At 36.2% G+C, this 26,921-nt stretch overlaps 6 protein-coding genes and 1 long non-coding RNA gene across 10 annotated transcripts; 5 read left to right on the top strand and 2 right to left on the bottom strand.

Annotated features, from left to right (window-relative positions):
• Nucleotides 1-161: 161 nt before the first annotated feature.
• Nucleotides 162-5,409, top strand: LOC105692348 (serine/arginine-rich splicing factor 1A). Its single transcript, XM_012411494.3, has 4 exons — nucleotides 162-336; nucleotides 734-1,127; nucleotides 1,282-1,476; nucleotides 2,308-5,409. The coding sequence occupies exons 1-3, from the start codon at nucleotides 167-169 to the stop codon at nucleotides 1,471-1,473; spliced, it is 756 nt and encodes a 251-aa protein (XP_012266917.1). The 5' UTR covers nucleotides 162-166; the 3' UTR covers nucleotides 1,474-1,476; nucleotides 2,308-5,409.
• On the top strand, nucleotides 4,367-8,929 carry LOC105692346 (phenoloxidase 1-like). Of its 2 annotated transcripts, none has more exons than XM_012411492.3 (7): nucleotides 4,367-4,519; nucleotides 6,454-6,864; nucleotides 6,968-7,423; nucleotides 7,521-7,842; nucleotides 7,923-8,222; nucleotides 8,348-8,580; nucleotides 8,684-8,929. In XM_012411492.3, exons 1-7 carry the CDS (start codon nucleotides 4,367-4,369, stop codon nucleotides 8,927-8,929), a joined length of 2,121 nt encoding a protein of 706 aa, XP_012266915.2. The 2 variants fall into 2 exon arrangements, with proteins under 2 accessions (XP_012266915.2, XP_012266916.2); XM_012411493.3 differs by lacking the exon at nucleotides 4,367-4,519 and adding an exon at nucleotides 6,141-6,291.
• LOC105692363 (peroxisome assembly protein 12) lies at nucleotides 8,888-10,944 on the bottom strand. The gene is made up of 6 exons (XM_012411523.4): nucleotides 10,808-10,944; nucleotides 10,634-10,742; nucleotides 10,369-10,562; nucleotides 9,848-10,216; nucleotides 9,535-9,620; nucleotides 8,888-9,432 (listed from the first exon to the last, which is right to left on the bottom strand). Exons 1-6 carry the CDS (start codon nucleotides 10,925-10,927, stop codon nucleotides 9,321-9,323), a joined length of 990 nt encoding a protein of 329 aa, XP_012266946.2. The 5' UTR covers nucleotides 10,928-10,944; the 3' UTR covers nucleotides 8,888-9,320.
• A 289-nt stretch (nucleotides 10,945-11,233) lies between these two features.
• LOC105692362 (merlin) lies at nucleotides 11,234-16,301 on the top strand. 3 transcript variants are annotated; one of them, XM_012411522.4, is made up of 9 exons: nucleotides 11,253-11,394; nucleotides 11,525-11,654; nucleotides 11,894-12,099; nucleotides 12,391-12,618; nucleotides 12,747-12,956; nucleotides 13,059-13,165; nucleotides 13,593-13,722; nucleotides 13,844-14,179; nucleotides 14,290-16,301. In XM_012411522.4, the coding sequence occupies exons 1-9, from the start codon at nucleotides 11,296-11,298 to the stop codon at nucleotides 14,665-14,667; spliced, it is 1,824 nt and encodes a 607-aa protein (XP_012266945.1). In that variant the 5' UTR covers nucleotides 11,253-11,295; the 3' UTR covers nucleotides 14,668-16,301. The 3 variants fall into 3 exon arrangements, with proteins under 3 accessions (XP_048506020.1, XP_012266945.1, XP_012266944.2); XM_048650063.1 differs by having other exon boundaries at nucleotides 11,234-11,394; nucleotides 11,899-12,099; nucleotides 12,747-13,165; XM_012411521.3 differs by having other exon boundaries at nucleotides 12,747-13,165.
• Nucleotides 16,302-16,872: 571 nt separating this feature from the next.
• Nucleotides 16,873-19,018, top strand: LOC105692284 (ubiquitin-conjugating enzyme E2 L3). Its single transcript, XM_012411367.3, has 4 exons — nucleotides 16,873-17,051; nucleotides 17,392-17,487; nucleotides 18,126-18,312; nucleotides 18,597-19,018. The coding sequence occupies exons 1-4, from the start codon at nucleotides 17,025-17,027 to the stop codon at nucleotides 18,761-18,763; spliced, it is 477 nt and encodes a 158-aa protein (XP_012266790.1). The 5' UTR covers nucleotides 16,873-17,024; the 3' UTR covers nucleotides 18,764-19,018.
• A 1,389-nt stretch (nucleotides 19,019-20,407) lies between these two features.
• On the bottom strand, nucleotides 20,408-26,352 carry LOC105692278 (DNA replication ATP-dependent helicase/nuclease DNA2). Its single transcript, XM_012411358.3, has 14 exons — nucleotides 26,213-26,352; nucleotides 25,422-26,107; nucleotides 25,056-25,320; nucleotides 24,796-24,973; nucleotides 24,213-24,489; nucleotides 23,691-24,110; nucleotides 23,330-23,572; nucleotides 23,102-23,248; nucleotides 22,624-23,020; nucleotides 22,375-22,568; nucleotides 22,053-22,239; nucleotides 21,579-21,782; nucleotides 21,261-21,443; nucleotides 20,408-21,176 (listed from the first exon to the last, which is right to left on the bottom strand). Exons 1-14 carry the CDS (start codon nucleotides 26,243-26,245, stop codon nucleotides 20,964-20,966), a joined length of 3,627 nt encoding a protein of 1,208 aa, XP_012266781.2. The 5' UTR covers nucleotides 26,246-26,352; the 3' UTR covers nucleotides 20,408-20,963.
• On the top strand, nucleotides 22,097-24,199 carry LOC125499905. Its single transcript, XR_007276946.1, has 6 exons — nucleotides 22,097-22,581; nucleotides 22,656-22,801; nucleotides 23,133-23,239; nucleotides 23,338-23,544; nucleotides 23,628-23,837; nucleotides 23,971-24,199. It is a non-coding gene; the product is annotated as an uncharacterized LOC125499905 (long non-coding RNA).
• Nucleotides 26,353-26,921: the final 569 nt, after the last annotated feature.

The raw sequence follows: 26,921 nt of genomic DNA on the forward strand, positions 1-26,921 counted from the left end.
CTCACTTGTATTCACTGGTGAGACTGAAATTAGGTGGCCATCTTGTTTACATCGCGAAGCAGCCAAGACCAGCCGATTGGGACGAGAACGTGAACGCTCGCGTCGCAGATATACTCATTATCGAGATCAACCGCTCAGTTTCGTAAATTATTTAGTGTTCGCTAGGATGTCTCACGGTGGAAGAAATGAGTGTAGAATATACGTAGGCAATCTACCACCAGACATTCGTACAAAGGACATCCAGGATCTTTTCTTCAAATTCGGTAAAGTTACATTTGTTGATTTGAAGAACCGCAGAGGACCGCCATTCGCCTTCGTTGAGTTCGACGACCCAAGGTATTTTTATTATTCATACGCTCGTTGCAATCAGATTGACGAACACACTAGTTGTACTGTATTTTTCATTGCATATCAAATTTTTGAGGGTTCGCTTCGCTGTTGTACCTAATAACTTTATGCATCCCTCCTTGAATAACCTTAACATTGTAGTAGATTTACTCGATTAGCACCATGGATAAAGTACTTGTGTTGAACTACGAAGAATGTGATTGATCCCTACTCGATCCCCTTTAAAACCAATTCAGATGATAATCCACCACTGAATAAAATTTTTGGTATCACATGCTATGTGTTTTATCTATCAGATTATGTCACGCATTCTTATCAGGATTTAATTAGGTCTCAATCTATATGAATTGTACCACAGGAACAAACATTTATGTATAAATTTCAGGGATGCAGAAGATGCAGTACATGCAAGAGATGGTTACGACTATGATGGTTACAGACTGAGAGTTGAGTTTCCCAGGGGTGGTGGCCCAAGCAACAACTTTCGTGGTGGCCGTGGTGCTGGGGGTGGGGATAGTGGCGGTCGAGGTGGTAGAGGTGAAATGAGTAATTCTCGAGGACGAGGACCTCCAGCTCGTCGATCTCAATACAGGGTTTTGGTGACGGGTCTGCCTTCTTCTGGGAGCTGGCAAGATCTCAAGGACCACATGCGCGAAGCAGGTGACGTTTGCTTTGCAGATGTCTACAAAGATGGAACTGGTGTTGTTGAATTTCTGCGATATGAGGACATGAAATATGCTGTCAAAAAATTGGATGATTCCAGATTTAGATCCCATGAGGTAAAATTCTCATACTTCTTCGGGGAGGGCAGAGAAGATGAAGTTCTTAAAATAAATGGATATAGATTCTTCAATGAAGTAGCTATCTTAGTATGTTAAGCAGCTCCTGTATGTTCATGGTATTTATGTCGCTAAGAATATCTTGGACTTCTAGGGTGAAGTTGCTTATATTCGAGTGAAAGAAGATCATAGCAGCGGAGACCGGGGCCGCAGCGAAGACAGGGAGAGAGGACGCACTCGTTCCCGAAGTTACAGTCCACGTCGTCGTGGATCTCCCACGTACTCTCCATTACGTCGCAACTATTCGCGGTCTCGATCCCACTCCAGATCCCGCTCGTATGATTAGTGTGTACGTATCAACATCATATAACCTACTTATTAATATGAGTGACTATATTTAAACACTTATGCCTTGCCAAATTTATTTACTACTGCTTTAACTCTTAGAACAAGAAATCTTCTCACAACCGAACGACTTCTACATATGTTGTATCTTGTGAAAATTTTTTCCATAGGCGTTATGGGTAGCATTTTCAACTGCCCTCTGCAGATAATTAAACTGATACAATTTGAGTTGTCTTATTCCTACGTACACGAAAGAATCTTCCGAGTGTATTGCAGCTTAACTCAAAGAAGTTGATAACAATTATTAATAGTGAAAATTGTGCAAGTTCTGTCAGTGCAACTCTTGCACCGTGAACTCATTTTCTGTAAATAACGTTACACTTTTATCGATTAGCATAAAAATATACTGAAGGTATCAAAGATTGTCCCAAATCACATGACCGAAACAACAACTACTTTGCTGGAAACTTTACCTCCACATGTGTATTAACGTTCTATTTCAAAGTCTTATATAGCATCAAAAATTATGTCAAATATATCTCATGACAATACCAAGTGTCACCAACACTTAATTGACAGCTTCACTTTATTATGATTTACCAATGATGTTGCTCCAAACTCTGAGAAAACCATCACCTATGCTTGACCATTATGTATAGGAACACGATTAGTTAAATAAGAGAGGATGATTGAAGTACAAACACATTCACCATACAGTGCAATTTACATGAAACAAAAATGCACAATTATTCCCTATTAACATGCGTTGTCAATGTATGATAAATAGTTTGCCGTTTTCTATCTGAAAATTTTTAAGGTATGATTGTAATTGCAGGATAACAGATCTCTGTCAGATGAGACCTCATGGTAGCCAAATATAAGAACCATGATTTGGTGATCATGAGCATTGCGAGACATTGTGCCGACAACTCCCACTGCATCTTTTTACTCGTAACATGATGCACACCGTGTCATCTTCCATCTTATGTTTAAACAACTATAACTTTTAATAACAAAATTATCTAAAAACCACAAATTTTAGTACTCATAAGTCATTTAACTTATGAAAATGGATTGAAAAACCACCCTCTTACTGAGTATCCCCGATTCAAGATGGCAAATAGTGATATAATCACATACTAATGCATCCGCTGGTTGTGAGTGAAGAAAAAATATTTTTAAAGTAAAAATAATCAATTGGAGAAATAGTCAGTCCATTTACATAAGTGTTTATTGGATAATTCTGTATTATCTCTAGGGGATGTAAAATTCATAAACAGGTATTCTCGTAACACACTTAAATATCTTAAGATTTTGATTTGCGGAGTACATAACGCAGAGAAGCTCTAAAGATTATTATGAATATTTTTATGAATAGGAGCATCTTAATATATATATTTACACACTTATAGTACATATAAGTAAAATATCCATTCCTTTGCAAATATTGTGAATTGTAGATACGGATCGTGGGCCAGGGCTGCTCAAGTTAAGCAATGTTCCTTGCAACAATTAATCCAAAGCCAGTTGTGGAAATCAACACCATAAAAAGGATTTTATCCCTGTTGTGTGTTACCTCGATCTTAAACCGATTTCTGCAGTGATTGTTTAATCAAAGACAAAAGCCTATAAAATGTTCATAAACTTATTAGCTTTTATCATACCCAAACTTGATCTTTTTCTAAACGTAAACCGTGTTTACGATTGAAAGACACGACTTTCATTCCTATATTCATTACAATCATTCAGATTGCAGAAAACGCGTTTGGGTTGCTTGAATCTAATCTTGACTATTATTGTACCAAGAAACTAATGTATTTTTTCTTCTTTTGTATATTGGATTGGATTGTAACACAATGAATGAAAAACTGAAAACTACACGATGTTACTTCTTGGATGGATATAAAACTTCGTTCATACTTGACGATGGGATGGGATGGAATGCATTTTGGATGGATTTGTATGGAGCATAAATTTGAGAGGATTAAAGATAAGTCGCAGTGAGGATAATCAGGAATAAGAATAAATTTGGACAAGAGGAAATTCAGGAACGGTCCTCGAGGAAGGATATATTCAATTCGAGGATTATGAATTAGCTGGATTTGGATTCACGCTGATACACATTGGCAAGTCCATTGACCACTCCGTGAAATTGACATCGCTATCATTTTTACTAATATTTTTATCAAATTACAGTCTGTTCACGTCTAATCACAGACATTTGAGTGTAGCATTTCAAAAAAGTTCCGTAATCATTCCTCAATGCCGGTAAAAAAATTGTTAGTGTTTCAAGTTTTCAGATTAGTTATACAAAATCGTAATGTGCTAGAACCGTTGACTCCTGTTAAATGTAAATTTCTATTCAACCAAATACCGAAATTTTCAGTTCTTCGAATTATCCAAATTGAGTGACTTCTTGATGACGTTTTCAGAGATCATCAAACCGACAAGAATTTGGTAGACTCATTTGAGGAACGTGTTTTTTTCTTCAATTTTTCGGAAATGTTCTGTGATATTCAAAGACCAAAGCATACAAGTGACTAATCATAGCAAAATTTATAAGAAAAAAAGCACAAAATTGATATAACAGAAGAGGATATCACGTAATTCAAATATCGCATTTTGACGTGAACGGACTATAGTTTTTGTGGATTTGGATAACGCGGAAATACACATATATACATGCTGCAAATGGATCAGGCAGATGGACAGAACTGGAATTTATTGGGATTCGGAAGCCTTGCGGGATTGGTTATTACGCATGGAGGATTCTCGGATCTGGATAAATTCAACGGATAATATAACGCGTACCATTTGGACTTGTCAAGTGGATGGGACAGGATTTTTGGAGGAAGGATTCGTATTTCAATTGGTTTCAATTAAACGAGACATGAATGAGAAAGGCACCTCGCTGCATAGGGTTGATGGAATGCTCTAGGTTGGATTTGGATTCGGATTCGCGATTGCTTAGGAGAAGAGTTTTGGGATCGTTGCAAAATAGTTGGATATCATTTTTGATGGATTCGAAAGGATTGGATTACCATAAGGTACTTGTACACCAGTTACCAACTAATAACTGATGTACTCTTCATGTTTGCTTTATGCATGCTTTGCTTGCTCCCTTTGGTCTTCTCAGTAACCAGCTTCTAATTATTTTTTTTAATACACTGGCTGAATGTATCTAAATTGATCTGCGAATCAATTAACATAACTAGAGTACCTACCCTGAACCTGTTTTTAATCCAAACGGATTAGTTTTTTAAATATATACAAGAACTGTGTTAGGCATCGCTGGCTGCCTTACCATATCTTAATCCTCAATTTCGAGTTCATCGAAATCAATACACCCCTCTTATCAAATGGTCCATCTCACACCATTGCACGATCACCAATACATATCGCATTAGTTTGTACTCAAATCTAGACATCCTCAGGTAACTTTATGCCCTATGTAGAAGAAAAGCACTTCTGTGTATCATGAAGAAGTTGCTTGGTAAATAGTATCTACATGATGAAATTATTCTTTGTTATCATATCCAAAACCTGAGGGTGTTCGGATGTTTTTGCTGGATTGTTCAGACAAATTGATTTGGTAGTCCAATTTGTTGACTCCTATTTTTCAATCATTTACCACTTTTGGGACTCACTCAGACCACGTTTACGGTTTATGTTTCCATTACGTGAAATGTCAGTTTTCAGTTTTTTGAATGATCCATGTATCCGTAAAAATTTTTGAATACTTAATTTTTTTGCATGTTACAATCAACTCACAGCAAGCACTTTAAAGAAAGCTTAATGTAATATATAGGTTCGTTTCACCTTTTCCAAGTTACACCACAAAGTTAGTGATCCTTATTCTTTTATTGACTCAAAATTCTCTTCTGGTTATTTGTATTTCCTGGGATTTTACTTCAATAAAATAGAAGTTTAACATTTACCAATGCGTTTTTATTGAACCAAACCATTTGACTGATTTAGTTTGTGTCTCAAGTGATATTTATCAGATAATACACTGGTCTTAGTTTACCACCTATTAAATTTATTAGGTCTGAAACTAGTGTCAACAAACAAATTTAAAAGCAATTCGTCAAAGCTCCAGTTTTACATACTGATCGTATGAGGTGCATAGCTCTTATCCCCGCACTTATTGACCTATAGTTCAAAAAGCCAAAGTGTTTTTTTTAAAGAATTCTCCGTCTAATTCGATTCTGAACTCAAAAACGTAGTGTTCCATTTAAGGAATTTGATAGCATCAAATTTTCTCACGCCCTGATGAGCAATGACTATGCTCAAATTCAAAATTCCTAATCTACAAGTCTATGATTAGGTAGTTCTTTTTATAAATACTTCTATCTATGATAGGATGATTTATTTATCAGTATGAGGTTTCCATCTCTGGAAGCCAAACCAGAAACCGAGAACTGAAACCAAATAAAACAGAAAAGACCCATTTTCATGCTTACTGTGTGCATCCGTTTTACAAAACCGCACAAGCAGCTATTCTCATTCCAGCCACAAATTCAAACCAAGATAAGACTCCTTGATACTGCATAATTAAACCGCTGAGGGCATTTAAATATAACTCTTCACATTTTGCTGATAATCTGGGGTGTGGCTAGCTGTTTGTCTCTTCATTCACTATATAAGAAAACTCAGAACATCCTACAGACAGTTCATTTTGAGTCGTATTGCTCAGTACATTCTGATCATGTCGCGAAACGTATCTGATATACTGTATCTCTTCGATCGGCCCTGTGAACCAATATTTCTGGAAAGAGGGGAAAACGCAATAACGTTCGAAGTTCCCCATAGGTATTTGGTAAGTTCTCATTAGTTTAGAACAGCAAATATCAATGACATTTTTCCAAATTCACATCAATTAAACCGGCTCACATCTATTTATTTCAAATACATTGTTCGGTGCTGATCAGCAAACAGATGAGCATGAATCGAATAATGAACTACCAAAAAATAATTACAGGGGGAACGATATCAAAATGTTCCAAACGTCGTTCCTCGCAGCAGAGCTGGAGCACCATCAATTCCTGTTCGAGAAATCACTGTCCCAAACCTTGGGATAGTTACTAATCTTGATCGCAAGCAAAATTTCTCTCTCTTTTTGCCAAGCCATAGACAAATGGCTGGAAGATTGATTGAAATCTTTCTTGGTATGAGAGATTACGAAGACTTCCTATCCGCATCAGTTTATTGCCACGATCGAGTTAATCCCCAAATGTATATTTACTGTTTGACCGTTGCCATTCTGCATAGACCTGACACGCGAAATTTGCCTATACCTTCTTTGGCTGAAGTCTTCCCAGATAAATTCATAACTAGCAGAATCTTTGCTGATGCACGGGAAGAAGCTAATCTAGTTCCTGCTGGTTCAAGGGTAGGTAGAGCCTTTCCATGGTATTCTGTAGAGAGCGAACAGATATGACAACTTAAAATTCATTTCACGTTTCTCCTCTCTTTCGAATCGCCTGGTGTTTTAGATCCCCATCGAAATACCAAGAGATTACACCGCATCTAATTTGGACAACGAACACAAACTTGCATATTTCCGTGAAGATCTAGGTATCAATCTCCACCATTGGCATTGGCACTTGGTCTACCCTGCCACTGGACCAATGCAGGTGGTAAATAAAGACAGGCGTGGGGAACTCTTGTTCTATATGCACTCCCAAATCATGTCGAGATACAACTTTGAGCGACTCTGTAATGATTTGAAACGTGTGGAGCGTTGGAGTAACTGGCGTGAACCGATTCGTGAGGGATATTTCCCAAAACTGGATACAGTCTTATCCAGTAGAGCCTGGGCATCTCGTCCAGCTAACTCTGTTATATCTGATGTCAATCGTCCAGTTGACCAAGTTCAATTTGATATACAAGATCTCGAAAGGTGGAGAGATCGCATCTATGAAGCTATTCAAACACAAACAATTCAAAACGTAAGGCATGAGAAATCTTTGATATATCATAAATAGCACAAATATTCATCTAGCCAATTTATGATTTTACAAGCTCATGCTGATGGTCTGTAATTAGGATAGAGGTCAACGGGTACGATTGACCGAGAAAGATGGCATAGATGTCCTCGGCAATCTCATGGAAGCTTCCAGCCTGTCCCCCAATCTTAATTTATATGGTGATTTGCACAACTTCATGCACTTGGTTATATCTTATGTGCATGATCCAGATCACAGATATTTGGAATCCTTCTCTCCAATCGGAGATCCTGCAGTTACAATGAGAGATCCAGTTTTTTATCGCTTACATAGTTGGGTGGAATATGTTTTTCAATTATACAAACAGACGCTCCCCCCATATCCAGTAGAACAGTTGAATTATCCAGGGGTCGACGTAACGGGTTTGTACCATGATAAATAATTAACCATAACTTCTTTTATGCAAATATGAAAATTTAAAAAATGGAGTCTTGTCTTACAGATGTGGAAGTAGTAGCAGAAAATCAACCAAAGAATACGTTGCACACGTTTTGGCAACAGAGTGATGTTGATATGTCTCGTGGCTTAGATTTCACCCCCAGAGGCGCGGTCCTTGCACGATTTACCCACTTGCAATACACTCCATACACTTACAGAGTGCAGGTCCACAATAAAACTAATTCGAACAAATTAGGCACTTGCAGAATCTTTATTGCTCCGAAACATGATGATCGTGGTTTGCCAATGCTATTTGCAGATCAGAAGACTCTTATGGTCGAACTGGACAAATTCACCGTAACTTGTAAGGATTCTACAATATAATCTATACAGTTTTATCAAATTCAACTGCATTGCAACTGACAATGAAATCCAATTCATTCCTCGAAGTAGCGTAAAATTTTTGAAATATTTTTTGCTTTTATCTAGTGAAACCTGGAAGAAATACTCTTGAACGCAGTTCAGCCTTGTCTGCTGTAACAATTCCATTTGAGCAAACGTTCAGGAATTTAGATGTAAACAGGCCAACTACAATTGAGGAACAAGATGCCTTCAACTTTTGTGGCTGTGGCTGGCCACAACATATGCTACTTCCCAGAGGAAAAATCAATGGCTTTCCCTCCGAGCTTTTTGTTATGATATCAAACTATGATGGCGACAAGGTATTTCGAGAATTAATTAATTGTAGATGAAAATGTAGAAGAAAGGTAATAGGTGAATCTATATGCATATACCACTTTTAATGTATTATCTTGTGTGTTGCAGATTGATCAAACTTTAGAAGGTCAGTGCATGAATGCAGCAAGTTATTGTGGAATACGAAATAAAAAGTATCCAGACGCTCGTGCTATGGGATATCCATTCGACCGTTACCCAAGGAATTCTGTCAACAATTTGTCTCAATTTTTGACACCCAATATGAAAGTACGGGATGTAACGATTCTCCACACAAATTCGATCCTACGTCGGCCAACCCCATCCACTGCGAGTCCAACGGCGACAATGTCTTGAGTAACTCACACCAAATGATATGTGGAAACAATACTTTTTACCAGCAATGACAAGTAGAGCAAACGAGATTTTCGGAAAATAAACCGTATCTTGAAACACCAATAATGCACCGTTATAATATGTGAGAAATGATTTTGTAAGAGAAATACGAAAGCTCAATTTGATTCATATGACATTTATAACGAAATATAATATATTATCAAAAAATGTACCGACATACAATTGCCCCCCCCCCCCCCCCCCCAACACCCACAAATGATGTTCAAGTAATAATTCGTATTACACTAATTCCCAATTAAGTAATATGCGTCATCTTGAGTTACCCATATATACAATATAACGCTATTTCAACGGCTCGAATGTACAAAAATATAACATAATACTAAAAACTTTATTCTACATATAAACGTACCAAGTCATCCTCTTTGGCGGGGTAATTTGTGATTGGGCACCTCTCGTGTTCTCGTATGTGTTTGAGAATACATTGATAGCAGAAGACATACCTACAAAAATTTAATTGTCACTAATAATTCATTGAAGAAATATGTATTTACATCTGTGATGGAACAAACATAGTGCCGGTATGGAAGTATATTTCAACATACCCCGAAACTGGAAGAGCTGTATGAATTCTGCGAGCTTTGCGACAGATGGGACACAAGCCTTTATACTGCAGGGCTATCTTTGGGACCTAAACGGAAAAGAAACTTTGTTTGTTATTATATACAACAAAAGGAATCGTTTAAAACATTTTGGCTCCACATTTTCTTGCTGTATATATCTATGAACTTTGCACAGTGCTACCGGAGAATAAAATTATTAAATTATTATCACTTCTGCTGATAATTTGGCTAAGAGACCAAACATTAAGTAGTTGTTTACCTATTGTTATCGTAATAAGTTTTGTGAAATATTCACCATAGGAGGTGTGGGTGTTGGCAGAGCCAGCAAATTAGTGTGATAATTTTCTTGATTCCACCAGCGAAGGAACTGCAAGAAGAACGCTCCAAATTCAAGTGACCTGGTAAAAACTCTTCCAAATAAGTCTATGGCGTCACTGAAGGTCAGCATTCCGAGCCTGGTTTTATTCAGTAAGTCAGTTATACTAAGGAATTTTTGCGTATCTGCATATGTTAAGGTGAGAGATGCGAGCTGAAGAAGTGGAGTAGATTCCTTTGAACTTCCAGCCATGTAAGCCAAGTACCGATAGAGTATCAAGCATTCGTAGGTTACATGAAATACTGAATAACCATTTGTCATTAAGTACCTCAAAAATACTTTCCATTTCTGAAATGAAGACAGATATTGATCTTCAATATACTTTGATATAGTACCACTCAGTAGAGAGCTAATAGAGAAAAAGGTTATAATGGTATCTTGTGTTTCAGAATAACTGACCACCCTTCATTACAACCACAATTTGTTTCGCATACACATACTTGTTTGGGAACTTTGCCATCAGCAGCATCAAATTTATATCTTTCAGCAAGTGTAAAGGATTTATTTCGAATGTATGGGAAGAGCACAAGTAGTAAGAGAGAAAATTTTCTTTGTGTGTTCGTTAAATATCCCTCTGATCCCTCTACTAATGAAGCACGTTTCAGTCCATAGAATGTTTCCGAAAACGATGCCGCTGAAATAAATACACTTTTAATCATATTGTTGTCACTAAAAACAGTTTTCAAGTTTACAAAATATACTAACAATATTTTTTGAGATAGTGATATTGTAGAGCAGAGTTGAAAACCAAGTATGCTTCATCAGACCATTTTTCGAGCCATCCATATCGGTGTGGGCTGGCTAATACTAAATACTAGAATAATTTGCATGACATGAAAAGCCATAAAATTAAAATGACGGATTTGGGAACTGACTTACTGAGATGATTTTTTGAAATGCTGGCTGTAGTGTCGAGGCTAAGGACTCCTGTGCTACAACTTCAAATATCGATGGCCTGGCATGAATAGTTCCTGTCAAATACGCTCCTTTTTCTGCCATTATTAGTCGTTGCCTAACCTACCTTACTTCACAAAATATAAATTCACATAACCTAACCTAGAAAGATAACAGTGTACAAGAATGACCGTGGCAATAATAGTACCCGCTGTCATTATTTCGAGTGTGGAAACTAGTTACCGCACGTGGAAACAAGAGTGAAAGTGGAAAATTGTTGATACGATCACGATTTTTGCATTCTTGACGCATAGTTTATACTCTTTAGTACGAATGGAGGGCGCTGTTTGAATGAAACTGAATCGCCAAAATAATGTTTTCTTTCACCAATGGTCCGTCCATCGTATTTTTAATAAATGTGTATTGGAGATGTTGAAGAAACATCCGAACCGTGATGTCTGATAATAAATAAAATGAAGGATAAAATGCCACCGTTTCGTAGGAAAAAATCGGGGAAGTCGTTTCCGGTGAAAGTATGCACCTTGGACGCCGAGCTTGAGTTCAATTTGGAGGTTAGCTTCTGGAATTTATTGTTGCAAAACACTTGATATTATATCAATAATAAATTATGTAACCTAATTATATCTACATCAACGACATTATGCTGTTCATTGTTCTCTCTAAATTTTCTTTCTTTTATAGTGGCGAGCCACTGGAAGAGACTTATTCGATTTAGTATGCCGAACGATTGGACTCAGAGAGACTTGGTATTTTGGACTACAATATGAAGATGCCAAAGGGTTCATTTCCTGGCTCAAGTTGGATAAAAAAGGTACGTCTACTTGTTGCAATTAAATCTCCTTTATACACAGTCAACATAGTTCAGTGCTTGTAAGCAATTGTTTTCTTAATGCTGTATACTTAAGTTTGCCCTCCAAAGTACTAATGTGGTATAGTCCATTAATTTCGATCGTTGTCATTTGTGTACGGTTTATATTTAGAACTTGGTCAGTTCAGCATCTGGGCAATTTGATTTAGAAATTGAAGAGTGATTTTTGCTACGATTTCTAGTTCAGGACCAAGGGATTTCACAGCAACCAACAACACCATTTATGTTTCTTGCTAAATTCTACCCAGAAGACGTAGCTGAGGAACTTGTACAAGAAGTGACTCAACACCTGTTTTTCTTGCAAGTTAAGCAAGCCATTCTTTCCATGGATATTTATTGCCCACCAGAAGCCTCTGTTCTACTTGCATCTTATGCTGTTCAAGCAAAGGTAATGGTAATCAAGATTCCGAGGCCTGTAGTCACTACAAGGGTTTCGAACATGGAAATACACGCCTAAATTTCATGACATTAACATCTGAGTAATTAGTTATCTCTTGACAATACGGGAACATGACACATGAATGAGAAGATTGCCTTACCCTAGCTACCTTTAATTCCCTTTTGCAGTTTACAAAAAATTGAGTCCCATCACAGCATAGCACTTAGACTTGTAATAGTATTTAGATTCTTACCCATGTGTTATCGATGGATGAATGTGGGTTTGTTGTTTCAAACTTAGTATGGCGATTACGATGAGGTCTCATACCGGCCAGGCATGTTGGCCAGCGAAGATCTTCTCCCGCAGCGGGTGATAGATCAGTACCAAATGACTCCAGAAATGTGGGAAGATCGAATTAAAATTTGGTATGCAGATCATCGTGGAATGTCGCGAGACGAAGCTGAAATGGAATATCTGAAGATTGCCCAGGATCTGGATATGTATGGCGTAAATTATTTTCCCATTAGCGTAAGTAATAAAAAATACTCTCTATTAGTGAACCTAGCAAAGGTACCGTGATACTGTTAATGTAATTGATAAATCTGCACTGCAAAATAATTAAATTACGTTGTGATTCGCGTTTGTTTTTCTTTTAGAACAAGAAAGAAACAGATTTATGGCTAGGTGTAACAGCGCTCGGGCTTAATATCTATGAAAAAGAGAACAAACTGGCTCCTAAAACAACATTTACTTGGTCAGAGATCCGGCACATCAGCTTTGACGACAAGAAGTTTGTGATCAAACCAGTGGAGAAGTCTTCGCCCAACTTTGTCTTCTTTTCGCAGAAAGTTCGCATGAACAAACTGGTAAAAAAACAGTCACATGTTGGCAGCTGGGTGAAGGGCTTGGTAGCTATAGGGGTCGACGAGCATTGTAGTGAAAAAGCCGCACGGTTCTTATTTGTTAAGATTTTGGACTTGTGTATTGGCAACCACGATCTATTCATGCGACGGCGTAAACCAGACTCTATGGAGGTACAACAAATGAAAGCACAGGCCAAGGAAGAAAAGTCTAGGTAAGCTTTTCAGTATAAATACCATTAATAGTTTCCATTCCTGGCTGAATGTTTTTAGAATCGTTTTGCGACTATTCCATAACGTTTATAAAAATATACTCCCAACGATGAAGTCCTGCACTAACTAACATTTTTAGATTTATTGGAATTTTTCATCGAAACTATGATCTAGTGCAGTATGATTTGTGAATTGCAATATCAGTCTGATGTGGATTGAGCAATGGCATAGCTTACATCCTATGAGCCAGGCCTATTAACTTTTTTAGGAACATAACTAGCTTACATAATGCCTACATAATGCTTAATGAGTCTGTTGTATTTCCTTACAGGTTTTTCCACAAAGTTGGTATTTTGTGTTTTCTTGTTTGTAATAATGTTTATACATAATTGTTGCTACCTTCATCTTCGTTAATCATTTTATATTTAGGAGGCAGATTGAAAGAAATAAACTGGCTCGTGAAAAACAGCTTAGAGAAGCTGCGGAAAGAGAAAAAGCAGCGATGGAACAACGTTTACTCCAGTATCAAGAGGAAATACGACTTGCAAATGAAGCATTGGTAAAATTTTCTTGACTACCTTGTCTCTCACTATAATGTGTACTAAATACGCCCCATAGATGAGCATTGTAATTGTCCCCACCTCAACTTACTGGAAGTAACAATCATAAAATATGCGCAGAGACGATCTGAAGAAACTGCAGATCTTCTTGCTGAAAAAAGTCGTGTTGCTGAAGAGGAAGCGATGCTTCTAAGCCAGAAGGCGTCCGAAGCAGAACAAGAAATAACTCGTATACGGCTGAACAACATGAAAACAGAAGAAGAAAAAGTACACTTAGAAAGAAAGACGCGTGAAGCGGAGTTGCTCACAGAAAGATTGGTTCAAGAATCGGAACGGCGAGCTGCCGAAGCTGAGAAACTCAAAGATGAATTACTGCGTGCTCGAATTGCCGAAAAAGAGGCTAAAGAAAAACTACTGGAGTTCCTGAGCAGAAATGCTTACACTTCATCAATCACGGTAGGTTTCAATAAAAACAATATTTATCATCAACGTAAACCACATTCAGCATCCTAAATTACTGAATATATCTTTTTCCGTTGAGTAATATTTTTCTTTTTTCTCCCTAGCCTGTGCCGAATCTATTCCCATCAACACAAGTATTACCCTCTGAACTGCAGGCTGATCTGCAGACGTTGCAATTGGATGCTGAACCACTACCAGCCGATCTAACTTCATATGACTTAATTGCGGATGGAGATGTAGATCAGTTGTCCCTGGAAATTGAAAAAGAAAGAGTTGATTACTGGGAAAAGAGCAAACATCTCCAAGAACAGTTGCGTGAATTACGATCTGAGATTGAAGTAATGAAGGTTGGTGAAAAGCAGTGTGAGCTAGATCAGCTCCACGAGGAGCAAGTGCGACTTGGTGAGAACAAATACAGCACACTAAAAAAAGTGAAATCTGGATCTACCAAAGCCCGGGTTGCATTTTTTGAAGAGCTTTAGGAATCCATTTTATAAATCACATTTACAGGGAGATTAATTGAAGTGATCCTGTGAAAGCACAGATCTGATTTATGAATGATTCACTGTAATCATATGTGCCTTTACAGCCTGTGGGTTGTGGCAACATTGAGATTCTTCCGACTGTATATAACTAATAATTGCAGATAGCGTGTTCACTCACGTGTTCTATTGATATTTGAAAATATTTACTTCAAACTTACACAAGGTACGGATTGATATTTTCCCTGGAATTCCGAACTTATCATCATATTTGGTCATGGTACCTCAATGTCGATACGACTGACTTTGACTCCGTTTTTTCTGTAATTTTTATGTCATATTCCCTTGAGGTATGGAAAGAAGGCACGGGGGAGATGAAAAAATTATTATTCTTGATTACCTCGTGTGTTTGAGAAACTGAAAGTAACGATAGAGACCTCACCTCTATAGTTATGCATTATTATAATACATAGTATTGGACAATAGCCGATCGAAGCAGATGGAATTATAGAAAATAGAATATATTGCGTAAATTCCCTATCGAAATTATTATGATTCTACAAAAATTTTGACCATCAATGCTGCATATTGATTTTCGTATACAAATGTTGTAAACCGACATATTTATTTCGTCACAGAAACATTTCCACATTATGTTCAGCTTAAAAATTTTAATATATATCAAACCCCGACAAAGTATTAATAATTCAAGCGCTTGAAGTAGAATGAGTTTGATAATTTTTGGTTTATTTCTAGTTAAACAAGACGCCGTTTACCTTGGCAATAATCACTATATCGCCCACTGGAAAAATATCACGTAACATTTCAGGCTGTGGCATTCGTATTTGTCGCCATTTTTCATCAGGTTATCATTCGAACTTTTGTGATCAATTATAAATTCTTAGGTTGAAAATGAAATTCATATGGTCCTGTACTATCGCTAGCATTGGTAGGTAGATGTAATACTTTTATAATTCAATTACACGTACATGTAAGCATTTCTGAACTAAATGCGTTTAATATCCCCAGTTCAAGAAACTGATACTGACAATGGGTAACAATCAGCAACTGTTCAGAATTAATGTAATAATGTAAACATTGTTAGAAATTCAAACATATCAAAGGAAGTCCCCAAGAAAACAATCACATTGGAAACATTATGCGATATTTCATATTAACAGGCAACAAATATTGGCGCGAGCTAATTTCATTTTTAGTTTTATAAATCATCTGAATGATTTAAGAATAGAATGCCTCTACAACTCCCCAGGAGTTGTTTTCATAAAATTAAGGTATTCTATACAATGCTTAAGTGCTTATTAGACAAAGCTAACAAAACATGTTACATATTATAAATGAAAAGACTGGGGCAACAGAATTGTCACAACAAATACTATGTTAAAAGGTGCCTTGTTACATTGCTTTAGAATGTCACAACATTTGAAAATTTAAATATCTTTCTTTTAATCGCATGTACACAAATTTGATATACCTAGGTATAGTATATGCATCTACATCATTCAGTATTTACGTACTGCATCATGAGTTTTATCGTTAATGCAGGTGTTACAAAAGTGTCCCTATGTGGTTATAATGTTAATTAATAATAATTAATAAATCTACTTTATATTTTACTTTACACGTATTTATTCCATCGTATATACATGAGTGGACTGTTGACTTGAGAATTTCCAGAGATATTTTCACTTATTACTTTACCATACGTCATCATACCGATAATCATGTACGTCTTCTGCATTGATTGAAGTCATCTGGCCCTGGCATCATTGACTGAAGATACCAATGTTCAGTCAACGCTGGCATATTCATTTTTCGATTAAAAAAAATATATTTTCAAATGTCTTCGTGACTATGAGTGTCTTCGTGAGTAGTACGAAGTATAGTTACTCAATGCTATGAGGAAGAGACGGTAATTTTTTTGTTTTCAAAGGCAGGATCGATTTAAATTTAATTTTACCACAGTGAAGTTGGCCGGGCGAAACGAATTTTTTTAATTTTATTTTTCCCGAATTGATCATAATTCTACAAATGTTCCAACAATCACTAAGAAACGTTCAACAATCGGAAACGTAAACAAAACTTAGGAAATCACTTCAAAATCTAAGTTTCAAAAGCTTGCAGTTTTGGTAGCCACACTGTCTCGCAGTCAGTTTAGAAAGAAATATTCCTATTTTCGAACATCAACAGCTACCACACGTACCAACTACTGCACCGAAAGCTAGCTGCTCGCGTTTATTTGCGGTCGCGGTGGCGATTTCCAAGCATTTCGTGATTCCAGCTTGACCACTTCCCGCTATACATATAGCTTCCGCCCAGTTAGTGAAATTATATTCAAAATGGCAGCTACACGGAGGCTACAGAAGGTAATTTGACATTTTCCAAGTTTTCAGAGTGACTTCACTAATTGACCAGTCGAATTCCTTCATGTCATCTGGAAATACATGCAAGATGTCAAGCATAATATCGTGCCAATTTGAAAATTCAAGTTCCAATCATATTAAGAAGAATGACGATTATTCTTTGACCTCTCAACTTTGCAATTTTTGTCATTAGCAGCCCAATAACTTCGAAACCTTTGTTACTTTTAATCCGAAAGGATGTCATGTTATTTCCATTCTTTTCCCCGGTCCTTGCTAGCTAGGTTGAATGAACGATAACTACTTTTCATAACCATAGTCATATCTGAATCTCTGTTTTTACCAGGAACTAAGTGACTTGAGGGCGTCAGCCATGAAAAACTTCACAAACATCCAAGTAGACGAGGCTAATATTCTTACTTGGCAAGGCCTGATCTTACCGGTATGTTATATTCATCATATAACGTAAACTGTTTTGGATGAATCCTGAACCTAACCTATCCCAGTTTCCTTGTGAGTCAATCTTACTTGCAGACTCATGTGAAATCACCCAAGCATACATGATTCATCAATTGTCCACGTTCAAGATTTGCCCCTTAATTATTTTAACGTTTCCTTATCAGAGAATTGAATAGAGGCCACAATGTTGTAGAAATCAAGGCTAAATTAATCAACATACCTGTGTGCATTATACAGGAACTGTGCACCGTGTTTTTCAATTCTGAATAAATCATACACAATCACATTTCATTGTATCTGTAACACAAACTTCTGCAGAGGGCTATTCACTGAAATTCACTAGAATTTAAACTGTACCTAGAAATTGTAGAAATAAATTATAAAGTCAATTGCTATCCCTAAATAATAGATTATCCTAACTTGTGGATTACTTTTCACGTACTCCTATCTTTTAATGCATGTTCCAAGAGCCCTAGATGAGTAAAGTAATATAAAATGAAGGGAAGATTTAATTAGTTTTCATCTACCTATATTTGTTTTAGTGATGTAATGTCTTTAATATAATAGTAATGTCCATACTAGTCAGTAATACCACAATGAGATTTTGAAAAAAAATTTCAGGATGATCCTCCATACAACAAAGGTGCCTTTCGTATTGAAATAAACTTTCCTGCAGAGTATCCGTTTAAGCCACCAAGAATAAATTTCAAAACAAAAATATATCATCCTAATATCGATGAAAAAGGTCAAGTGTGTTTGGCGATTATCAGTGCTGAAAATTGGAAGCCTGCAACAAAGACAGATCAAGGTAAGCGCATTAACTAATTCGCGACGATACACTTATGTTGAGATATAAACAACTCTGATCGAGTCTTCTTTAAGATAATTCTAGTCTGACAAGTCTAACTAAGGTAATCCAATAAATAATTAATGCAACGTTTAAGGATCATTTATGCTGAAAAGATAGTATATTCCTAGAATTTTTAAGAGAGAACAAAAAATGATGTAGTAGTGCAATGAAAGGTCTCCCTTATGCACATTGATGTTATTTTCTGCCAAATAATTATTCATTCATTTGCATTATTTCACCAGTGATCCAGGCATTGATTGCATTGGTGAATGATCCTGAACCTGAGCATCCTTTGAGAGCAGATTTAGCTGAAGAATTTTTAAAAGATAGAAGAAAGTTTTTGAAAAATGCAGAGGAATTTACAAAAAAACATGCGGAGAAGAGGCGGGAATCAGCTTCAGTGGAATAACATCGATTAGCCTAACTCACCGAGATGCCTGTTTGCCCACCTGCTTTCCTAATTGATACCTTGAATTGGCTCTTTGAGAGAAACCCAGGATATTGACAGCTGCAGAGCTGAGATCCCGTTGGACAGTATCGGTTAATCGTTGAAAAGAAAAAAGGAAAAGTAACAGAAACAAATGCAAATCATAATAATATTAATAAGATGGAGAACTTTTAATAACATTATAAATTATAATAATAAATATTGTATATTATTCAATTGGGATTACCGAGAGCAGTTTTGGTGGCCATTGAAATCAATACCCGTTTTTCCATTATCGCGGATTTTCAACGACAGGGGAAAAAATGTTCGTGATAGTACGATGAAGAAAAATATTGAAACGAGTTTTCTAAGGCATTGATATGTTGACTCCACAGTTTCAGCATCTGCTAAGCAGCTGGTCAGGAATGTCTACATCATGTGCTCGTGATTGCAAACAGTTCTATTCTTAAGATTTAAAAATCGATGTATTACGAATATCTTTGTGCCAAATTTGTCAAGATTGTGCTTTCAGAGCGTCTTGGACGAAGTGTAAAGAATATTTCGATAACTGCTTTTGTATCTAAAAAAGAATTTCGGAATCTGAATATTTATGTCTCTGAATCACAGATTCCCCATTATTTGATAGAACGCTTGAATAGCATGAGGTTGAAAAAGTAGAAGGGCACTCATCGCCCATCTACTAGAGATTGATATCAGTATTAATTGTCATCAAATGCTGTGTTTTTTTTCCGAAATCTTTTTCAAATGTGCAACAATTTGTATGAGAAACATCGTGAATATTGTCTTATATTGTCGAAGCTATATGGTGTGATTGAGTTGTATCAGTTGAAGCGAAGATTAGAAGTGTGTGACAATTTTTATCTCTACTAACGTTCTAATTGGATGCGTTATTTTCTGCAAGAATCGGTCTCAGTGTATAACGGTAACTGCATTCTTTTAGTAGCTTAATTTACAACTTGAAGCTTACATTAAAAGTTCATGATATTCATGGATCATATTTTGAGAAGTGCAAAGATTGATCTTTCATAAAAGTCGCCTTTGACAGAGCCAGAACTGAAATTCTATTAAGAAGTTGTTCTGCAGTGGTGCTTGTTTTTGAAAAAGTTAGAAAATTTCGTATCAACTTGGCATTAGCTTTTGGCGTGCACAGATATCGTTATTACGTAATTATCTTTGATTCTTGCTATTTTGTTGTTTTGCCCAAAGATATTTAAGCAAATTGTTATCGTAACTATGATTTCTACCAAAAAGGTGATGGAGCTTATGTTTGCATCTCACTTTCAATGGCTAACAGAATAGCCCTTTGTATGAAGTCAAAATAAAAATAAAAAATAAACAAAAACCAATGCTCTTTCTGTGTGCATGTCTACCGTGTGGAGTAGAGGCATACGTCCAATGATCTATGAGCCAGGCTCAATTTAATTAATGCTACACTAGTCACCTATCAAGGCAACGGTTCTTGCTTGTACAAGAATCTAGTGAAATCACTTAATTGCATTTTGAATAACAAACACGCTCAGTGATTGTTGGCGAATAATAATAAAATTACGATTGAGTTTTGAACACTGGATGAAAAAATTTATGTAATACGTGTCTATATCAAGATTTTCACATTACACGTTCTGAAAGTTTTTTTATTATATTCTCTCTTGTTTTTATTAGTACTACACATTTTTACTATACCATCCTTCCGTATTGTTTATACATATAGTCTAGACCAAAATGGGAGTTGCAAAAATCATTGAAAAGATTACGTTTTCTAGATCTAAGAAATGTAAAATAAACTTTTAAACAAAACCTTTATGAATTCGTTTGTTATTATGCATTATCTCAGGTTCTATGTGTATAGAAACATCTTAAACATAAGTATTAATACAGTATAGCAGAAAACATCTTCAGATAAATAAGACAATTACTGTAACGAATGTGAATATTACATGTAATTGAACGGAGTTGGATCATCTATGAATATTTGACAGTACAAGAGATCGGAGTTAAATAAACATACATTCATATACAAAAACCTTTCCATGCACATTAACATCAACATAAAAACACAAAAGTTCGTATAAATATTGTGATCGTACATTACATAAAAATAGATATGAATACTTCAACAAACCAGATGCCATAGATTAACATTATAACAAAAAAATATTAGCTAATTTTTCACAAAATCGAGAAGACTTTTCCACATAAAATCGGCACATCCATTTTGTAGTGTTGTTACATCTTTGCTTCTAACTTGCTCAAGTAATTTCTTGAAAGTGCCGAAATTTTCTAATGTTTTTATGTCACCAACTACAATTAGTTTGAATTTCGCCCGTGTGATAGCAACTGTCAGCCTTCGGTGATCATTGAGAATGTTTGATTCCTGCCACAAAAGATTTTTTGTTTTTTTTTAGATCAGAAGTGTAATGTGAAATTCAATGTGAATTTTTATAGATATAGTCCTTACATCTTCTGCATCACGTCTTGAAAGAGAGGACACTGTGCCGGAGTATAGAATAATATCTTTATCGCGACCCTGGTATTGATCTACTGTATTGACTTCCACATCTTGCTTAATAATTTCCCTGAGAAGATTTACTTGTTCTCTGTATGGTGCTATTACACCAATTTCGTCAACAGCACCGCCTGACTATAGAAAAGTGACCAAAAAGATTATTCGTCATATACATCAAATTGCTGAGTAAGATTGACTAGTCTGGATGTGATGAGAACGCAATAGACTCAGCATTTTTGTGTGCAATTTTTGATTTTTTTTCTGTTTTACCTGAATGTAGGTATTAACCAGCTTCAGGATAACGGCAGCTTCATACAAGTTGGAACATCTTCTTTCTATGCAATAATCATCATCATTGGATCCTTCATCATTTGTCAAAATATTATACTTATTACCAGTATCAAGAATAATAACAGAATCGTCAAGTTGGGTTGATAAACTGGTTCTTATCCACTCCTGACTTGAATTCAGTACCTTACAAAAACATTTTTCATTAGTTGAACCGAACGTAGCTATGTTCTATCTTTACATTGCACCTTTTAATTTTAGTAAGACGATCTTAGCAATATGTTGAAAAACTGATTAAAAAGACCTTTTTTATGAAATTTATGTAATATTAAGACATGCAGAAATTATGCTTCAATTTATTACACAATGTAGCTTACTAAGCTGATTAGCTTAGCTAAGCTTTTTGTAATTAGATTAGTTCCATATAAATACACTATAACGAAACCTCAGACATACTGCTTTGTTAGGAATACATAATGTTGCATTGGCAATTTCATCTGAGCCAGCAGTCAATTGACCTTTGTAAGTTACTTGATTGGCTATGTCCATGATTCTCTGATTCATTCTATACTGTGACGAGAGAGTAATTGTGTTATTCTCATTATCCAACTGTTCGAAGAGAGATTTATCCATTCCACGCTTCCTGGAAGTTACAGTTTCCAATTTATTATTTGACGCAACTGTCAGTTTAAAGCAGTTTATGCAAAATTTTCACTGAAGTAAATTTCACCAGTCAATATATTCTCAGATTTGTAATTATGAAATAATTCAGACCTACCTGGCAGTACTGGTTTTGACCAGAGGAGGTAGTTGATTAGGATCTCCGACAAGAACGAATTTTTCCGCACTGTAGAGAGGTCGGAGAATCGTTGATTGCAATACCTGTGTGCTTTCATCCACCAGGCATACGTCAAACATTCGCTTTCCCAACAGCGGATGATTCGCTCCAAGGCATGTGACACACACTACACTCTGGGATATAAAAGTCAGTTTATGTTCTGTCAAAAGTTGAGGTCAGCAGACTTACCTTACTATTATACATGGTATCTAAACTCTCAGGTGAATTACAGTTCTGTGTTAGTGAGGATTCACTTTTGGACAGCAATAAAGGATGAATTTTGTTAGATGATCCTAGTCGCACAAAGTCAACACCTGTCTCAAGTAATTTCAGTAAAACGTTATCGACAGCAGAGTGAGTATGAGCCGTGAGTAATACTGATTTTCCTAATTCTACTAACAACTGAATTATGGCAACAACTGTGCGCGTTTTGCCAGACCCTGGCATGCCTTTTATCAAAACGTATTCATTCGCTGCCAGGACTTTCAATGCAGCTCTTTGTTGCATCTTATTCAATGGTTTCAAAATGTGAGCACTAGTTACCGCTAACGAACGATCAAGTTTCTTTACAAATGTTGCTGGTTCTCTAAAACAAAAAATACCAGTGCATTTTGATAAACTATTCTCCAATCATTATAGAATGCGATAGAAATAAGAAAAGCCAGACCTTTCTATGACAATTCTCCTCATTTTTTCAGTCACCGAATTGTCATCTAACAAATATCCAATGTTTGAAATATTTGTCATCAACATAGTCTGCGATGGATAGGCATCGATGTGAAATACGTTGTCCATTTTTTTTCCAGTAAGATTTCTGTGAACGTTTTGAGAACATTCGATATCATATTTGTTAGAAGCCAAATTTTACCAAGCTAATTTCACTTAGCGTACCGACCTTTCCAGCAATAAAGTTATCGAATCTTTGGATAATTGTATTATGGGACCAGCACTGACATTGATTCTTGTATTAGTGCTCACAATTATATAATCGCCTGCACTGAACCCAGATTTCGAGAAATCATCCAAAACTTTGCCATCAATGGGATTCTTTCGAACAAATGTATGATGAAAGCGATTACCCTCTGCAATTACTTTACCAACTACCTCCAGGTATGATATGCATTTTCCGCCCTTCTCCCTGCAATAGGCAATTGGTAAATCATCAAAAATAATGTGTCTCGAATTTTTTACAGTACTGTTGTGACGTATGATATTTCTTTCACAGTATCTACCATAATACTGATGAAACAACATACCTTTTCTTTGGTGGAATGGTCCATAAACTTCTCAATGGTGGGATGTGGACTTGATCACCCTCATCGATTTGAAGTATATTCACCCATTTCTTAACGTATTCTATATGAACAGGCTTCAAATAAATATCTAACTTCTGTATCATTGGGGTCAGTACATGCGATTCACTGATCTTTGAGCTTTTATCATCTTTTAGGTATGCACAACATAAAACATTGTACGGACAATTCCTACAAGAAGGGTGATTGATAGGCTCCGGTAATTCCAATGAATCTATTTCAGGCTGTGATCCTAGTTCAGAATCCACTTGTTGATCTGTTATTTTTGGAGAGCGTGTGAGATAATATGCGAAATTGTTACGCAACAGAATAAGGTCTCTTTGTTCACGATGACCCACCTTTATCTCACGCATAATATTTTCTCTGTTTTTATTAAAATCAAACATAGAAAAAAATTACTTCAGAATCCTAACTAATTTATAACTCTGCATTTTATTTATCGTTGTGATTCACCATATCACATACCTGAGGTATAAAAGAAGTCCAGTTTGAATATTCTGTCCAGTGAGGGACATCATCATAGTATAAAGAATAATTTGTCCCCTATGCTCTAAAGAGAAACTTGCACGACCAGTTTTCACTTCTAACGGCATAATTTGGGGTTTTAAATTAACATTAACTTCAACAGTAACATCAACTTTGCCTTTGACACCCAATTGCGGCACCCATAAGTTTTCTTCAATGTCACGAACTGTACTGATTCTTCCATTGAAATTTTGATCAGCAACCCAAGATGCTTTTGCTACGTAATTAGTTCATGCATTTGATCATCAATTTGTATGACTTCTATTCTGAATAATTTAACCTTTAGACTGCCCAAGAGTCAAAATATTGACTCACCCTCGACCAGGCACGTTGCCCCATAGATCCAGGGCACTTATTTATTGAGTTTGATGGTAAAACTAGCCATTTATCACACATTTTTTGCTGGCACTCTAAAGGTTAATATAGTACGTTGACATTTCCTCAAGCAAAGAAAATGGCTCAACTAACATATATTCGAACTCTGCAATAATATTGCATAATGATCATAAACAACACAAGTTACCTTTGACATATCGCTCTATAAAATTAAATATTTTTGCCACAAATGGAGACATTTCTTTCCAACAATTTTCTGTGGACATTCCAGCTGAGTAGAGCATTTTTGCTGTTTTTGGGGAATTCAATAAATTCTTCAATATTTCTGCTATACCTGCTTTAGTATCAATTTTATCCCTGAGAACCTAGGTCAGCAAAGTACATATCTTTTCATTGAAGAGTACGTAATTGTATATGATACTTGAACCAAAAAGAACAAAGCTGTACCTCTTGTAGCAATTCATGAACGAGACTTCCAATAACCATAGCGAGAGAGTCTTGTTTACAATCTGTTACAGACTCAATCCCCTTGAATCTATCGCTAAGGATTCCACGTCTTGTACAAAAGCAGGATCCTACAATGGCTGTTCCAGACACTAAAAGATCTGGCTGTTCTATGACAAAACCACTATCGTTATCAACTATCCAATTATTTGATTTCTTAATGGCTTGTATGTTTACTATATCGTCTGGTTGAAGCTTGACCTCCCTCCTATGAAATGAAAATTTGGTGCCAAAATGAAATGCCGTTTCATCTAAGCTGGTATTGAAAAAGATATCAATCGATTTAATTTGTGTACCATTATCACTCACCAAAAATCTGTAAGAGTTACAGTAACTGGAACTAGTGATTCAACATGGATTACATCGACGATTACATTGTGAAACCTGTCTTTGCTGATGCTGGAAACTTTGCAACGTTGCAGGGTGGTTAGATCAACGGCATGTTCGAAATCTACATTCCAATCATCTTCAAAAATATCATCAAAATCATTGATCAAAGTGTCATTATTTGACTGATTGTGAGTCTTGCAGCAATCTTCACCAGTTTTTTTGTCTGGTCTATCACCAGCACCAATGTCAAACTGTATATCATTTGTTACAAGTTCTGGTTCATTGTCTGTTTGTATCTGACTAATTTTTGACTTAAGTTTTGGACTGAATTCTCCAGTTCTAATTCCTTGAGAATTCTCAAGCAATACCTTTGAGTGTTTCGATTCTTTTTCTGAACAATTTGTAGCTATCACAGATCTTGCTACTGCATCCATATTCGAATTATCAACAGACGTTCTCTTTACCTTGAGCTTGTCACTACAGCTTCCACTACTGCTTGGGCTAAGCCTACGTTTAACTGTCACCTTCTGTTGGCTGTGAGATGGTGAAGAATCATGACATGGCTCTGAGTTTTCACCAGGCTTGTGAAAAGTTCTTTGCGATTTGGAATTAAGGAGAAACGATGACAGCGTTTGTTGTCTCGCGTCAGGTTTTTTGGGGTTCACCTGAAACAGTCATCAATTATTGTGTGAAGTGGATTAGATGGCTAGAGTAACAATTAGCACTGTCCCGCTATATATAACAGGTCACAGAATGTAGCCTCTTTCAACCTTTTTTTGTGTTTTGCTATTGGATGAATTCATTGTTGTTTATGAATTTATAAAGACAACAAATTGGCCTTATATCCAGACACAATGAAATCTTGAATGTTGTCACTGGCTTTTGTCACATCTCGTATATTTCAGGCGACGATTTATTCATTGTTTTTGTCAACTCCAGCAGATATGATTTTCGTAGGTCCTGTTGTTGAACCTGTCACTGATATTCACTTTAGCAAATTTAGACTTACAATTATTCTTACAATTTACTTATACGATCCGCCATCAGTAGATTTCGCGCCAATTTAACGTGTGTCATGAAAGTTACTCAATCACTGATGAGGTCGACTAGAAAGAGCCAATGAAATGAATCGACAATGAGTAAACTTTTCCAACCTCAACCTAGCCTCCACTCAATTCTCCTTCTTACATCTTGCTCAACCCCAACCACTTGTCAACGGCTGTCAAGTTTCGTATTAATTCTTGTAACGTCGGTAACAGTGATATTGTTTGTATCCTCAACAGTTAGGTATGTATGTATTAATAAATAAGTAAACCGTAATTGATAATTTATGATAAATTCTACCAGAAAATATTATTCAACGAATGATTAATCATTCCAATTATTGTAAATGTAAAAATTTCATTTACAGGTGTATGATTATCCCAAGATTCAGCTGCAACACCTAAGATACAAGGTGCATAGCATGGTGTAAGGGAT

The sequence above is a fragment of the Athalia rosae genome, chromosome 2, assembly GCF_917208135.1.
Source record: "Athalia rosae chromosome 2, iyAthRosa1.1, whole genome shotgun sequence".
NCBI lineage: Eukaryota > Metazoa > Arthropoda > Insecta > Hymenoptera > Athaliidae > Athalia > Athalia rosae.